This window comes from Maniola hyperantus, chromosome 20, assembly GCF_902806685.2.
Source record: "Maniola hyperantus chromosome 20, iAphHyp1.2, whole genome shotgun sequence".
NCBI lineage: Eukaryota > Metazoa > Arthropoda > Insecta > Lepidoptera > Nymphalidae > Maniola > Maniola hyperantus.
Genome location: NC_048555.1, coordinates 9470579 through 9487768, shown reverse-complemented (window position 1 = coordinate 9487768; position 17190 = coordinate 9470579). Strand labels below are relative to the sequence as shown.

The following is a 17190-nucleotide window of genomic DNA, read 5'->3' as shown; positions in this document are numbered from 1 at the left end:
AATTTGGTTGCAACTCAAGTTTATTACCGGTTATCTCCGAAAGACACCATGATCCAAACAAACGTTTCTTTTAGTGTTGGGAACAATACACGTAGTAACTTTCAGCTTTTATAAAATAATTAAGGTCTGGCACGCACTGGCTCTCAGGCCAAAAAAAGTTCAATGACTCATATGGTATGGTTCGTTTAACATTGTGATGGTACGGTTCGTTTTAACACGTAAAAACCCGCTGCACGTAGTGCACGAAACTGACATATTGTGTTTGTGCTTTAGCGGATTCTAGCTTCTAGCAAAGCTTTGTAGGACTTTTTGACAATCTTTACATTACCATCCGGCATTTAGAGAATAAAATAGGCGTCTATGCTGGCACCTGATTTAGGGTTAACATTTAGGATAGTTTTTATCCCGAAAAGTACTTTTAGGAAAAAAAAATGAAAATTGGAAATTTTTCGTCGATGTTACTCCATAACAACAACGCAACAGGTCGAGATGGCAATCGGGGTGCGGACGCCCCGCACAACCCGCGCGCTAACCCGATTTGGAATAGCGCGGGTGACTGGGGTTTGCGGAATGTCCCCCGCCTTATGCCCCCATTGCCATCGCGACCTGTCGTGTACTATTATTTATCATAATCTGTAATAACACGTTCATTAACTTTTCAGCGTAATGCGCATTTTTACTTGCTTTAACGGTAAAGAAAAACGTCGAGAGGAAACCTGCATGCGTGAGAGTTCTCCATAATGTTCTCAAAGATGTGTCAAGTCTGCCAATCCGCACTTAGCCAGCGTGGTTTAAACCCTTCCTATGCTGAGAGGAGACCCGTTCTCAATAGCTAGTGGGCTGGCGTTGGGTTGAGATGAGTGAGAGAAAAATGTAGTACAAATAAAACAAATGTATTGGTAAAACAATATTAATTTATTCTTTTTGTTACATAATCTTTTCTATCATAATACTCCGAAATCAGTGACAACTTTTCAAGTTAACTGCGCAAAATTCTGGTATTTATTATGGACGGGAAAGGGACGGTAAAACGTCCCGTCTCTTTCCCGTCGACACTAAATGATAGATTTACGCTGAGTTAACGTTATCTTGATATTTTGCACACAGCGCTTCACAATCTTTTTACACGTCAAGTCGTCAAACGAAGGCAACTGAATCTAAAGCACAATAATTTAATACATAAAAACAGTTTTCTCAGAAAATCTACGTTTATTTTAGAAAAATACACGTCCTCAGTGCTTTATCCAAACTATACTATGACTGCTAGTTTTTTCTTTATATTTTTAATATTAGGATTAAGGCAGAAACACATTAACAAACGCAACGCTCACGCGAATCTTATAAACGCTTAAAAACCAATATGTAAATATAAATCAATAAGTAATTAATGTTCATTCTAATAAATTAAAATAATCAAAATTATTATTATTTCGATCACAATATATCTCTGTACTATAGTGAGTAGGTAAATGTATTTTGAAAAAAGTTTATCTCTAAAAAATTCAGGTATTAAAAAAAGGACACAAGTAAGTATTACTGAAAATAATAGGATGGAGAAAATCATAAAGTAGTAAAGTATATTTAGTAAAATAGGTAAAATGTTCTTTTTCACTAACAAATACATATACCTCATTTATATGTAGCCCTTGTTTTACTACAGCGGTCCCAAAATTGTAGTGTAGGTAAATCAGTCATAAGCATAGCGTAGCGTTTTGACAATGTGCTTCCACCAGTGCATTTCTTTACTTTGTAAATTGTGACAATAAAATTACTTAACAGTTTAACAAATGCACCAATGATGTTGATGTCTAATCTATTTTTTCTCAGCTGACTTAAAAGATTAACAAATCGCTTATGTTTACCTTTTAAGTTTGTTAAGGAAAAATAAGTGATATTAGTTATTTAGTTTGTTTAATTATACGGTTTATTCCGTTTATCCACCCCAAAACAGCCATCCTAGGGTGTATACTCGTTAAACGTTTGTTCTATACACCCCAGAGTAAAATAATATACAAACTCGCCGTCCGAGGTGGATAATTTCCGAATATACACCCACATCGTTTCCATATATATTATTTTATTTATAGTGGTATTACTACATGTCTGTATAAATAGTAAATACTATGTTAAAGGTCTAATTTATTTACAATTTCTAACAGCTATATACACATACCGATATAATTTTTAGGTATTTAATATAAACAAAAAATTAATTAAATATAATATTATACTGACTAACATTAAAGCATTTTTTGAAGGCGATTAACCGAACACTGTGATGATTATATTGTTTCGAAGTGAATTCTGCATCGAAAATAGTTCTATAGCCGGTCATAGACGTAGCTAAATGAATTATATTATAGCTTATTCTGTGAAGGGCTTAATATTTCGCTTGCACAGCAAACTTAAGGCCTCATTTCTACTGTCAACAATCTTAAGCTTATTTCACAGTACGGGTTTAAATTATATTATAATCCGGTCAAAATAGACATTCAAGGTTACAGTAATTCGCATAGGGCCAAAAATTGGTACGAATGTTGGGAACATCAATAAAAATCGATGGGGACTTTTCATAATTCATTTATACTAGATGATGACCGCGACTTCGTCCGCGTGGATTTAGGTTTTTTTAAATCCCGTGGGAACTCTTTGATTTTCCGGAATAAAAACCTATGTCCATCCCCGGTATGAAAACTATCCCTGCACCAAATTTCGTCAAAATCGGTTAAACGGATGGGCCGTGAAAGGCTAGCAGACAGACAGACAGACACACTTTCGCATTTATAATATTATAGTGCTTAATAGTGGATTGGTGCTCCCTACATTCGTACCAATTTTTAGCCCCATATGGCGAATAATTGTAACCCTGAATGCTCATTTTGACCGGACTATACATTATAATATAATTTATATCCCGTAGTGTGAAATGAGCTTGAGACTAATGCTTATTTGACCGATGCATTGCAATTGGCAACAACTCTTAAAATGATTTTAAATGATATAGATTACAGAGCTATTTCAGAAGGTTAACTCCAATGACACATATATGCCATAGACCTATTATATTCATATTACACAGCATAAATAATTTGTGCTCGGTGATGAGTAAGACAGAAGATAAAAACGCATGAGAATAGAAGAGATAGCGTTCTACAAATGTATTTCAAGTATCCTAGTTTTTTGTACAACCAAACAGCAACCATATTTTAATGGATGCGATTCTAAATTGGATATCGTTTTGTAAATTCAATTATAAATAGCTTTTTTATATTTAATACAAAAAGGGACCATTCATACTTCCCCACAAAACAATGGGGCTAATTCTGAGCACAACCTAATTTTAGAGTATTCGCATGCTCTTCTTACTAATGTAATATGAAAAGGACAGACACAGTTCGACAGTTTTAAATTTAATTTTTAGATGGTAAAACCCGAGATTTTAGCACGCACTCGCGAACCTACTGTTTAAATTCGTATTGTGCACTAAAATTTAGTCTTTAAATATGAAAGTCATGTTCCGTTCCTTTTTTAGCATTAGTAAAAAGAAAAGGATGCAGATACTCTAAATTTAATTTAGAGAGAGACTAGAGAATCGGGGCCAATGTTTAGTTACAATTTAGAATCGGACCTTAGGTACAAATTCATAATTTGAAATTAACCACAATATAAAATTCTTTTTGTATACTACAATCTTACCCTGTTAAAGCGAGTTACAAATAATAAATTAGAATACTATAGCAATAATACAATAAAAGATTCAACCTTTATCTGGCACTCCGAGTTGTTAAAAATAAAAATTAATAATAAAATGAGCAAATGCAAAAGTAATAATTATATTGGTGCTGTGCTACCTAAGTTTCCTTCTCTCTCACACATTGTAAATGTGGCTCAGCCAAGTCCTAAACAATAATATTGCGTTCATTTTAGACATATTTTTATAGTAATACTAGCTGACCCGCCTAGGCTTCGCTCGGGTGGAGTTTAAAAAATTGAGGGGGAGGTTGAATTAAATTTTTCTGTCCGTACGAACCATCCTCGTACTTCAAGTAATATTATACAAAAAGAATTAGCGAAATCGGTTCAGCTGTTCTCGAGATTTGCGATGAGCAACACATTTAGTGATTCATTTTATATTATAGATCATCAGTATTTCATAGAGAAAAATGGCAAAAAGATTTAGTATTTTTCGTCACCATTTTTCTCTATCAAAACTAGGTATATTATGATAAAAATATGTCAACAGTACACAAATTTGAAACCCCTATTTTACCCTTTTAGAGATTGAATGTTCAAAAATCCTTTCTTAGTCGATGACGTAGACGTCATAAATCATAATAGCTATCTGCATTCTGCATGCCAAATTTTAGCCCGATCCGTCCAGTAGTTGAGGTGTGCGTTGATAGATCAGTCAGTCAGTCAGTCACCTTTTCCTTTTATATATTTAGATATAGATTAACATAATTTTATTGTTTAGGGCGTGGCTGAGCCACCTTCGTTAAAAGTGTACTGATTATTTTATAATCATTGAATATGTTAGAATGTGCGAGAGAGAAGGAAACTTAGGTAACGAAAGTCGCCTTAATAGTAAAAATTTAATACATGAATCGTGGCACAGATTTGGGGAAATCAAAATTAAATTTATGTTTAATCTCATTCCTCTTCTTGAAGTAAGAAAGGGATCGACCCTTTTAAATCAATTATCGTTTGAACTAGTCCTTCAAATTAGTCGATATTATGATTAGTAAACATTTTGTTACTAACATTAATTAGGTATATACTACGAAATCTTTAACAATGTATCATTATATTATTTAAAAGAAAACAAAATAATTTATACATATTTTATAGGAATGTCCTATGTGAATGACATATTATGTATAGCCAAATTTTAGATTAGACATTAATTGTTATTTATTTTCTTGGCATTTGCAAAAAACTATATTTTATTAATACAAGGGTATTATAATATTATGTACATTTCATTTTTGAAGCATATATTTTTATTGCCTGTCCACGTACAAAATAAACGAGAATTATCTCTACGACGAAGATAATATTATAATAGGCCTCTATATCGCCATATGCATTTTATAATTATGAGTAAAGACAGGTATTGCTGGTACTCCATTTTGGTCTGTTTGTCTAACGTCACTAGTTTCAAACTCATCTGTAACTATAACCGGGAATCAATACGCAATAAGGACCAAGAATTCCCGATGGAGGCAAAAGTGGATAACTATCATTTAAAGATTTTGCAATTGAGTGTTTTAGAATTTACTCAGACACTAAAGCACCCTTTCGAGGGATCTGTATTGTGTTGCGTGGTAATGGAATTGGTGTGATCACACCGCCTTCCCATGGTATATGATATTGCGGACGGACGCGGAACAGGCCGCACCGACGCACCGTGGAAACAGTGTAGTGCATACACGTCGTTGTCGTCGTTCGAGCCTTGAGCGCGGTGCGTGGCTATACGTGGGCGTCGCGCGTCAGCCGTGCGTGACAATCCGCACAATCACGCACCGTGGGAATCAGGCATCAGATGCTGCACGTTGTACGATACAGCTTATCTAATTACGATCTGCGTGATTTGTACGTCTGCCCCAGAAAGGGGAGAAAAATCAATTAGGGACAAGGACAGGAAAGAAAGAATTTGTAGGGAGTCAAGAAGGCGCCCCGGGAACGAGCCACCGAGCAAGTACCGAACGGGCGCCCTCCCGCGTTTCGGCCCATATAACCGCGAGATTGGTGAGGCCATGGGAGGTGGTGCGTAGCCGTATGGTTTGCCCGAAGGGATTTTAAGTCATCTCAAAAACCATCCGATAATTTTAGCAGGTGAGCACTAAGGTGTGTATTCGAGAAATTTATCCCCTAGGGACTTAATTAGCGGATGAAAGTTTGTATGAATGTCAGACAAACGTTTTTCTAGCCTCTACGAACATTTATCATTAGGAAATGGGCGAAACACTGCATTCAATGTCAAAGATACAAATAACATCGCCAAACGAGTAGTCTATACTCATTACCACACATCCAGAGTTTACATAGACATGTCAGACATATTTTTGAGTATGTAGGTACTATGGTAGGCATATTGCTGAGTTTGTTGTGGGCTCTACTCAGACCTGGGCGCGTTTGGAAACCTCGTAGCTTTAGTTTTAAGTTCGCGTAATAATTATCACCACTACCTATATCTTACAAATCCAACAACCGGCTATCAAAAAGAGTAAAGTTTTGAAAAATTATTTGAATTTTGAATTCCGATTGAGAGCCTCAATAGCTCAACCGGTAAAGGAATCGACTGAAAACCGAAAGGCCGACGGTTCAAATCCCGCCCGTTGCACTATTGTCGTACCTACTCCTAGCACAAGCCTGACGCTTAGTTGGAGAGGAAAGGGGAATATTAGTCATTTAACATGGCTAATATTCTTTAAAAAAAATAAAAATATTCTCCACTTTTAAGTTGCTAATTCGCGAACACCGTCAACAAAATTGAGCCCAAAATAGTCTTTATTCATAAAATATGAATACAACTCGCGACAGTTTAAACTCTAAAATGCTTTTCACACATAGCCATTTGGCAACACACAACGACGTCACATATAGAAATATAATCTCAAGCCACCGCAAGTCTGGAAGCATACAGTCTCACTCTTAAACACGATCAAAAATAAAAAAAAACAAATTGAGCGAACGAATAAAATCATTATTAAACCGTGTAGCTAATTCTGTTGTAGTCTCTAAATTGAACTAAAATGACAGGTCTAAATGTATTGATATGCCTTTCAATGAAAGGCTTTCAGAGAGCCTCAATAGCTCAACGGGTAAAGGAGTGGACTGAAAACCGAAAGGTCGACGGTTCAAACCCTGCCCGTTGCACTATTGTCGTACCTACTCCTAGCACAAGCGTGACGCTTAGTTGAAGAGGAAAGAGGAATATTAGTCATTTAACATGGCTAATATTCTTTAAAAAAATGCTTCTGCGGAAAAATCTTGCACTCCTGTTAATTTCGTTTAGTTTAGAGATTATGCACAATCAATGAGAGTGTCAAATATGCTAAGACCCATGACAAACAAAAATATATCCGTCCTTATCTAACTTACGAATTATGACTGTTTATATGTACGTCGGGCAATGCTCCAAGCTCGTCCCGCAAGCGTCACAAGCTCTAGCGTCCCTTTTGTTGACCAACGTACAAGCGGGGCATTCCCGACCCCCGGACGTTAAGGGCTCTATTTCAGGCCCTTTTTTCGATTTACCACACATTTCGCAGGCGATTAGAGAGTTTTTATTTAAATATGTGCACGTACCGCACTGCCATTTGTCTTTTTTCGTGTCGATTTCGTTCTCTTGCCTGTCGGTGCTCGCTCGGCTCGATGTTTGTTCGCGTTCGCCGTTTAACTTCGGCAGCGTTCGGGTGTAGTCGGGTTCGTCGAGGGAGACGACTAGTTGAGCTTTCAAATCGTAGTTTGGCTGTTGCACACTCGCCCCTGAAAAAATCAACTTACTTTTTCAAACATGTCAAAACATTGTGGCTAACTCTGTCGTATTTATCTCTAAACTATTTTAACAGGTCTAAGTCTAGTACCATCCTTCCCTGCGGAGAGAATTATAAATGCGGCTATGAATACATTTAGATCTATCATTTTCGTTAAGTTTAGAGATTGTACAACAGAATTAGCTACATTAATGGATTGAAAATCTCTAGTTAAATAGCAGTCCTAATACAAGAAATCTTATCCATAAAAAAATATGTCTGTGTGTTCATAATCTTTTTATTCGCGATCGAGATATATCGTTTATCCGATTGAATTGAAAGTTTGTACAGTTGTTGCCTGCACTTGCGTGCAGGTTTCTAACACAATACCAACAACGTATAATAGTGACGCAAGAGAAGAATCGCAAATCGCAATACACTCCAGGCATTAGTATAAAGTACAAAAGATATTCCTCAAATCAACATTTTGCGAAGTTAAGTTTGCGCTTACCTGCAGTACTTTTTGAGCTGTGGTGTGCCTTGTGAACTCCATTCTCCACTGGTTTACTCTTCGCCTTCTCCACCTCGACCGCGATTAGCCTTGAAGGTTTCTTCACCTTCTTCACCTCCACTGTACTCGATACGGAACCATTCACAGAATTCTGCTGCTTAATAACATCTTTCCTATCTTTGATATCTTTTTTCGTCAAAAGCTTCACTTTGTCTGGCGCGACTTTCGTTGTGACTAGACCGTCCGCTTTAGGGTTGCCGATGGGTTCAATTATTTTCTTCGCTCTCTTTTCTTCTAGCTTTTTCGCTAGCTGTCTCGCTCTTTTCGACTCTTGTTCCAGTTTTAGCCTCATCAAGTTTTCGTTTACTTTTGCCGTCCTGTACATATCCTCGTCGTAAGTTCTGTCGAGATTTAATGCTTGGAGACCATCTTCTAGATCAAGTGTAGTAGGTTGATATTTAGACCTCCTCTCTTCTCTATCTAACCTGTCTAATGTCCTCGAATCTCTGTCTAATGACTGTGAGAATCCACTCCTACTGTCCCCGTCGTGGTCTTTGCTCGATAGATTTCTGAAAACGTAGTCCCAACTTTCGTACGTCCCCATACCGTCTTCTTTCGCCTTACTAAGTGCTGGCTGAGTATCGGATCGGGGTAAACTTGGTAAGGAAACATCACTGAAGCTGGATTTAGGTCGCTTTGAAGTTTCAAGTTTACTCCTTCTATGGGACCTTTCTTCTGGATACCGTTCGAATTTGCCGTTTTCATATACAGATGGTGCATCTAGTTCTATTAACTGTCCAGTTGGTACTGTCGGGTATCTATTGTATTGAGGCATTGGAGGATATCCATTCACGGGGATATTTGTTGCATGTTTGATTGGAGCATACACAGGGGTCGGTATCATGTATGGTGCTTGAACAGGGTAGTAGTAAGGTACCGCCCCGTACGGGGTCATCATTGGAACTGGGTTGCATTGTGGTACTGTCACCGGTATGTCTGGGTTTATGTGTGCCATGGGGTACATCATATGTGGCGAGATCGCATTCATCATGTAAGGGTTTATGACGGGTTGGACTGGATCCTCCAAGGGCTGGTCTGTGCAGTTACATTGTGAGTTTACTGGAAATTGTGTTTCAATGAGCCTTCGTTGTGGTTCCGACGTTGTCGCAGGTATGTTTGAGTAAATTTCCGCATCTAAAATAACAAAAGGAAAGAAACAATAGAGTAATCGTTGGAGTAAGATCCGAATCCGAGAAAGCACGGATCGAGTTTTTTGACTAAATTCGTAAATAATGATTATTATAGGTATACCCTACCGCTTGACTGAGACGTTTCGTGTGGTAATGTGCGGGTTGGGGGATGGTGACAGCGACGTGTTCCTCATTTTATTTCAACTGTAACTCTGCCGCAAGTTGCAACCAATGCCCAATCTCACGAACCGTCTCAGTCAAACGGTATTCTGGTCGATATTTGATTCTGGGAAAATTCATTACTTTTTAGGGACATATAGTCCGCGACAGGCCGAGATGGCAATCGGGGAGCGAACGCTCCGCACACGCTCACAGCCCCCGCGCTAACCCGGTGCGGGTGAGCGCGGCTGACGTACGGGTGTGCGAGGCGTCTCCACGCCTCATATCCCGATTGTTATCTCGACCTGTCTCATACTATACCTACATAGTGTATGGCACTTCAGCGGGGAAGGGCAGTGCACGCACAACAGACGGACACGTTTAAGTGCGGAAACCAGCCCAGAGCGAAGAAGAAGAAGATAGTGTATGGCATACTGCCTATAGTCAGCGAGTCAGGCTGCCGGGAAAGGTGGAGCTGGTAGTATAAATAGGTACATACCCTCGGTGTATCCGGACAGTCTAGCGGCCGCTACTGCAACGGATTCGACGTAGGTAGCGCGCTCTCTGGCAATATCGGCCCAAGTCACCCGCACTCCGTTGCCCCACACAGCCTCCCAGATTTGCGCCATTATCTACCAATACAAAGAATGTTGTTTTGGTAGGTGATTTTTAAATTTATACACCACTACTTTTTAATTACCATTAGTGAAATGTGTATACAGGAAAAGTTTATTGCTTTAAATGTGCAATCGAATATTATTATTTTTACTTTAACTCCACAAAGTAGAACATCATAGGGGGATATTTCATGCCCGAGAGCTCTCCATAATGTTCTCAAAGGTGGGTAAAGTTTCTAATCCGCACTTGGCCAGCCTAGTAGCTATGACCAAAGAATTCTCATTCTGAGATCAAAAGTAAGCTGGCGATGGGTTGATTAGTATATACCTGACACTCGCAGTGAGCTATGAGCGCGTCTCGCGATATAGCGGCGGCCATGTCGGGGCAGACGGGGCCCTCCAGCGACAGGCGCCCCGACCCGATGGCGCGGTACCCCATGGCTTGCAGCATTGTCTCAGCGCTCACCATGTTCGCTTCCACTTCGTGCTTGTAGAAGCCGGAGTACAGCTGTGTAAGATATCATCAACTGATATAAAAAAATAACTTTATTTTCAAAAAGTTTATAACAATAGGGATGATGACTACTAGTCAAATCAGCGACTTTTTATCAAACGTCAAAAAGCTCGCTTAGTATAGGGAGCTTGTATGAAATTTAAAATTTGTGACGTCATACGCGTTCGACGTAATTTAACGTACTTTTTAGCTAAATCGATAATTTAAAATGGTTAACAAACTTAAAACTAACAGCGGACGTGGATTTTACGAATTTTGGAAGACCCTCTATTTAGTAATTCCTAAGAAATAATTCATTTTTGACATAGTCATTTACCCTATTTGTTTGCTAGTGGTCTCCACACTAGTCCATCGTTATAGTTAGGGTTATCCAGTAGACCAGATAGACTATAATATTCGTCCACAGCTGGACATAGGTCTCTTGTAAGGACCTCTTGCGCCGCATGAATCCAGCTGCTCCTTGCGATTCGTTTGATTTCGTTTGTCATGAATGATACATTTCATTCAATGAAAAGACGTACACAAAGAACAATTTATCTTTACTGGAGAGATTTAGCAGCCCTAAAATGTTGAAAACCTAAATTTTAGAGTATAGCAGTAGGTTTGATCGGGATCGGGTTTGATCGCGGACTACCTCGAATTTTTCGCAATATGCGTTTTTTTTTTAATTTAATTTAATTTAATTTATTTTGTAGAGACAAACAGTTACAATGAGAAATATAGATAGTATATATATAAAAACACTTAAACCAAAGCGTTTTAAATAATCAAGTACATATAAATATATAGTACTTTAACAGTGAAGGAAAACATCTGCATGCCTGAGAGTTCTTCATAATGTTCTCAAAGGTGTGTGAAGTCTACCAATTCACACTTGACTAGCATGATAGACTATGGTCAAATCCTTCTTAATCTGAGAGGAGACCCATGCTGAACAGTCAGCCAGCAACAGGTTGATGTTGATGGTGGTGAATACTAACCCGTATAACACGATATTCCTTCCGCCACGGCTGGGCGAGGAGGTTGCCCGCATACCTCGCGATGGCTGCCCAGCCAATACCCGCGCGGTACGCGCTATACTCCGACAGCTCGTTGATCGTTCGCTGAAACACTTTGCCAGTCTCTGCCAGCCCAAACTTGCACTCGTGTGGGACTAGCGTGAGGTACTCAAGGATATATCCTGGAACAAAGAATCTCTTCTCAAAGAAAGATCTTAGAGGTTTACAGAAATACTATTGCTATTAAAAATAAGGTTTCACAATCATAAACTAAGCTCGTCAGTGTCAGAGAGGTATTCACAATGAGCAAGCAGCTCCTCAAAAGTTTCCGTAAAGTGTACTTACTCCCAAGTTTTTTCTTCTACTGTGGTTAGCCCGAGCTGTCGATTAGCAATAATGCGCCTTCTAAATGCGGCGCCACTGAGCCCGCAGCCGCTCGGTAGTTTCAACTTCGTGACGGAGTGTCCTTACCAGCAAATTTCTTCTGCTACAGTTTGTCAGGGCTATCGTCAGTCTCTACATAGATTTATACCGCACATCATCGGTGCGGCACCAGACAGCGAGCAAGATACTTACCCTCAAGTTTCTTCTTCTGCTGCAGTTTCTCCGGGCTGTCGTCGATCTCGAGGTAGCTATAATGCGCGTCCTCGATGCGGCGCCACAGAGCCGGCAGACGCTCTCGAAGCACCGCATCTCCCATTCCCGCGCACGAACTCATCACCATCACACTTGCGGAACTATTAGGGTCGAAGTCTAGAATAACAAAATTTTCATGTAGCCTCAATAGCACAACACAATACAATGTTGTACTTGTAATAAACTTGTAACAAAACCTTTAGGCTTCAATTACACTAGCAGCGTCAAATGTAGGCTATGAAACGACTATAGGTATGCGACGTGGGCCGTCGTGGCAGCGTGAGAAAGAGTTTTAAATATTATAGTAGTCTTGTCTATCTTTTATTTCGCAGTCGCAGGAAGACTTAATTATCTGTCATAGATAGGTACATAATTAGCGTTACAATTAAATTCTAATAATCACTAAACAACAAAGTGTTTATTCGGTGTACAAACAAAACCATGACAACTCATCATATGCTAATTTATCATTATCATAAGGGAGTTCAATATTCTAACCGCCGTACTCAGAGTCGCTAATCGTTCCTTAAAATTGAGTTAAAACGAGACAGATTTATGTGAGAGATATAGCTCTGTCTCATTTTAACTAAACTTAAGTAACAATTAAGCGACTCTGAGTACGGTGGTAAGTGATGTTGAATAAATTGGGGAACCAAATCAAAATACAATATACATAATTACTAGGCAAAATCAGGGAGAAAAGCTAATGAAAAGTAAATTAGGTACGATATTTAAATGACTTTAAAAAGTCCGCGATTATCTCAAAGACCAATGAACTGATTTTGATAACTTTTTTACTAATATTATTTACATACTTTGGTGAAGGTTTGAGTATATAATACGTCATCTTGATTATGTAGGTACTACACTGGTTTCTCCAAATTTCCAAACCAATTTGAATTTCTTTATTATCGCTCTTGCTAGGAATGGAAGGCAAGATGCACAGTGCTATAGAGTTTAAAAGATAACACTTATTTACTTACCATTTTTAAAAGCAATGGCAGAATTTTTCATACATTGCATTCCAGCATTATGTTTTTGAAACAATCTTGTTTTTTTTTCTTTTTTTACAATATTATAAACTAACTTTTACATAAACATAACTTGAATTTGGTTAATCTTTGCTACAAACTAATTTAAATTGATAGTCTCATTAATGAAAGTATGAAAGATTCCTTGGAACTCATTATAGAAAGAAAAAAAGCATTGTATTTGAATTTCACATAACTCAATTGGTCACCCTACCTTATCAAGCAGCATTTATAGTATTGTTAATAAATGAGGTGCAGTGCCTATCATTGAATGTCTGCCATTGAAGCGTTAACAGGACAATACCCTTTTATAAAATGATTCATGCAAATTCCACTGATAGCTAAATAAACGTTAAATTTCAACCCAGCAAAAAACTGAATAGAGCATTGAATTATAGCGAACTAGATGATGCCCTCGACTTCGTCCGCGTGGATTTAGGTTTGTTAAGAATCCTGTGGGAACTCTTTGATTTTCCGGAATAAAAAGTATATGTCCTTATCCATATGTCCTTCCCCGGGATGTAAGCTAACTCTGTACCAAATTTCATCAAAATCGGTTGAATGGTTGAGCCGTGAAAAGCTAGCAGACAGACAGACAGACAGACATACAGACAGACACACTTTCGCATTTATAATATTAGTATGGATGGATGGCTGTTCGGAACAAAAATAGTGTTTCGCAAACATGTCAAACCAAACACACACAGGCCATGAAGTAGTGTCAGACTGAACCTGCGGCTTCAGCCACCTTCAGCCAAAATGGACTGAAATTTTGGCTAAAGTTGAAGGTTTTAGCAAGCACCAAAACTTATTTTAGGCAAATAAATTTTAAGTAATGAATATTATTTTAATTGACATTGGGGCCGATTCTCTTATACACAATCTTTAAACTAAACTAAATTAACAGGTCTAAATCTAATGCTAATATTTTCCGCAAGCAACATTATGAAAGGGATAGCAATAGATTTAGGCGTGTCCTTTTACTTTAGTTTAGAGATTGTGTACAACGGAATTAGCCACATTGTTTCGAAGTGTTATTATTTATGACAAGTTGAAATTAGGTAATTAGGAGCTAATAATAGGTTTTCACAGTTAGATACAAAAATATAAGTAATTACGTTAAGCTAGCTATGTTTTCTGGGATAAAAGTATCTTTTGTCTGTATCATGTCTATAGTAGGTATCTGTGCTTACTAAGGTCGGTTCAGCAGTTGAACTATGAAAAGGTAACAGACAAACACTTTTACAACCATAATATTACATTATGGGCATATTAACAAAGTTACTGACATCTGTTAATACTTGGTAGTAATATAATGGTACTGATTCTGAGCACAACCTAATTTTAGAGTATTCGCATGCTCTTCTTATTAATATAATATGAAAAAGACAGACACAGTTTGACAGTTTTTTTTTAGATGTTAAACCCCGTGTTTTTAGCGCGCAGTCGCGAACCTACTGTTTAAATTTGTATTGTGCACTAAAATTTAGAATCTTAAATGTGAAAGTCATGTTCCGTTCCTTTTTTAGCATTGTTAAAAAGAAAAGGATGCAGAGACTCTAAATTTAGTTTAGAGAAAGACAAAGGAATCGGTGCCAATATCCTAATATATCATATTTTTAAACAGTATGTATAAATAATATACTAGGTGACTATTCCCAGTAATAACTACAATGTTTATGTAACAATACATGTGGAGTGTGAGTCACAGATTAGGGTACTTAGAGATAACATTTAATAATCATGAATACCAATATTATCAGCTGCTAATAAACTGCAGATTTCCTACAAAATGTGACTATAAAGGTGCTTGTAGTATAGTAACGATAAGAGGAAAAATATATGATTTGAAAATTGTGCTCTGTCGCACAGTAAAAACAACTAAGGTTTAAATTAAGTTATAATCACTTTATTTTCTATTAAACAAAAATAAAAAGGTTTTAATTGTGTGGAATTTAATTGGAGCTGTAAAACAGGACTACACTAAGTTAGTCCGATTTCAACTTACTTTTTTAAATCATAATGCCTTGATTTAGTTATGTCAGTCCCTGTTGTTATTTTAAATGAAAATAAGCTTGAAGTAGTGTACTCTGGGTACGCTCGAAAAATAGACTCAAAAAAGTGTGCTTTTAAACAAACTGAATTAATCCAACACTGAAGATCTTAAAAATGCAATCATAGTCTCAGTTTTTTTGCCATACTGTAAAAAATTCATGGACTAGTCCAGTTCCTCATTTTCTATGGATAATAATTATTTCTATAAATAAAAGTAACTAGATTTTAAGTGTTTCATGTTATGTACGCATTTTATTTTTATATAAATAGAACGTGTTTACTGTAATATACATAGTATAGTGATGTCACAAAGTACACTTAATTTATATTCTAAATTAACACAAAAGTTACATGTAGTATTTATAACACCTGCGTTCTACTACATTTTTACACCATAATCAGTAAACAAAGAAACTATAAACATTAAAAATATGACTAAAATACTAGTTATTTGTTAATTTATGCAGCAAAAACATGTTGCCAATATGTAAATACTTTCCTTAAATGGTGTCTGCTTAAAACATTTGTGTCACTTCTAATTACCGCTTAATGATAAGCAATTAAGGAACCCACTCACCTTGCAGGAAGACATTCTTTCCTGGACGTCAAAATATAATAAGTATCCAATGTACCGAATTACCGAAACTAGAGCGGACAAAAATAGTTTACCAAAAATAACAAGGAGGAATGAACTAGTTTTCACATGCAATTTTAATCACGTATATTTTCACACGGTTGCACTTATAAACTCAATTTTACAGCTAAAATGAAACCATATATGTTTATTTTCTCTTGTCTTGAAAAATGGTAAAACAAAATTGGAAAAAATATTGTTTTGACGTTTCCCTGCTGCAAGACGACATGACATATATACTCTTTGGACATATAAATAAAACGAGTAGCAAAGTTAAAATTTAGTGTTGTGTATTTAAATCGGTAATCGTAAAAACCGACATTGAAAAATAGGAAAAATAATATAAAACCTCTAATAAACCTCGGAATGTCAGATTTTGGTTTTAAAATTCGGATTCGGATTCGGATTCGGATGCCTTGACGTTTAGTCAAGGCAATAATGAAACAAATCTATGAATTAATGTCTATAGGTATTTTAAGTTTTTATTAGATCAGTTTTTAAAATTTGTTTGAAAGTTTTAATAAAAATTTCACTAAAAATATCAATTATTTTTATTTAATACTAATTGGTGATCCCCGCAGCTTCGCCCACGTGGATTAAGGTTTTTAAAACCCCGTGGGAAATCTTTGATTTTCCGGGATAAAAGTAGCCTATGTCCATCCCTGGAATGCGAGCTATCTCTACCAAATTTCTTTAAAACCAGTTAAACGGATGCGCCGTGAATAGCTAGCAGACAGACAGACACACTTTAAATATTAGTATAGCGGGAGTATGGATTGCTAAAACTTAGTTGGCACATTTACAATTTCTTTCCCCTTTTTAAAAATCGGTTGAAAAGATTTCTATCTCTCAATTTTAGCACGTCACTAGGCGTTCTCGTAATGCTTCCGTACCGTAGATAAAGTAATAAAGGTAGATGCAGGAACGTTTGCTTTCTCATTCGCACTAAAAAGAGCACAGACAAAGTTACTAATGTTATAAACAGAGACGCAGCTAACCTATTTTTTGCCCCTTATCATGTAACTGGTTTTTTTCAAGAATACGTAGTCAAGAAGTTGCAAAACAAACTTTGAGAATTCGTGGCGTAATTGTATTTCTGATGAGGCATTAACTTGTTTTCACATAAAAAACGTTTAATACAAAATATTGTTGATCGGTTAATACAAATATTGACTACTAAACAATGGTAATAATTATCATGTTATTCATCGTTACGTCGTGCTATCGCTATCTCATACGCGGTTACACAGTACTTACATCTACCTATTATTCTATCTACGTTCCGTAAAAATGAAAGAACAAAGGCGAGCTTCAAACAAAATTTTACCTTGAATGCGTCTATGTAGGAAAAAATATTAATACCAGAG

General features: G+C 37.0%; 1 protein-coding gene across 1 annotated transcript; it reads right to left on the bottom strand.

Moving 5' to 3' along the window:
* Positions 1–896: 896 nt before the first annotated feature.
* tamo (PUB and ZnF_RBZ domain-containing protein tamozhennic) lies at positions 897–16049 on the bottom strand. The gene is made up of 7 exons (XM_034979198.2): positions 15767–16049; positions 12044–12220; positions 11450–11649; positions 10284–10463; positions 9838–9970; positions 7990–9183; positions 897–7491 (listed from the first exon to the last, which is right to left on the bottom strand). The coding sequence occupies exons 2-7, from the start codon at positions 12189–12191 to the stop codon at positions 7118–7120; spliced, it is 2229 nt and encodes a 742-aa protein (XP_034835089.1). The 5' UTR covers positions 12192–12220; positions 15767–16049; the 3' UTR covers positions 897–7117.
* Between the last annotated feature and the right edge of the window lie 1141 nt (positions 16050–17190).

Bases quoted from the DNA above. Each gene is read 5' to 3' on its own strand.
- tamo (XM_034979198.2), bottom strand. From the start codon at position 12,191: ATGGTGATGAGTTCGTGCGCGGGAATGGGAGATGCGGTGCTTCGAGAG. The intron at 11,650-12,043 runs GTAAGTATCTTG...TCTTTGTTCCAG, and splicing joins GCAGAAGAAGAAACTTGAGG to GATATATCCTTGAGTACCTC. The intron at 7,492-7,989 runs GTAAGCGCAAAC...TGATTTTTTCAG, and splicing joins CAGCTCAAAAAGTACTGCAG to GGGCGAGTGTGCAACAGCCA.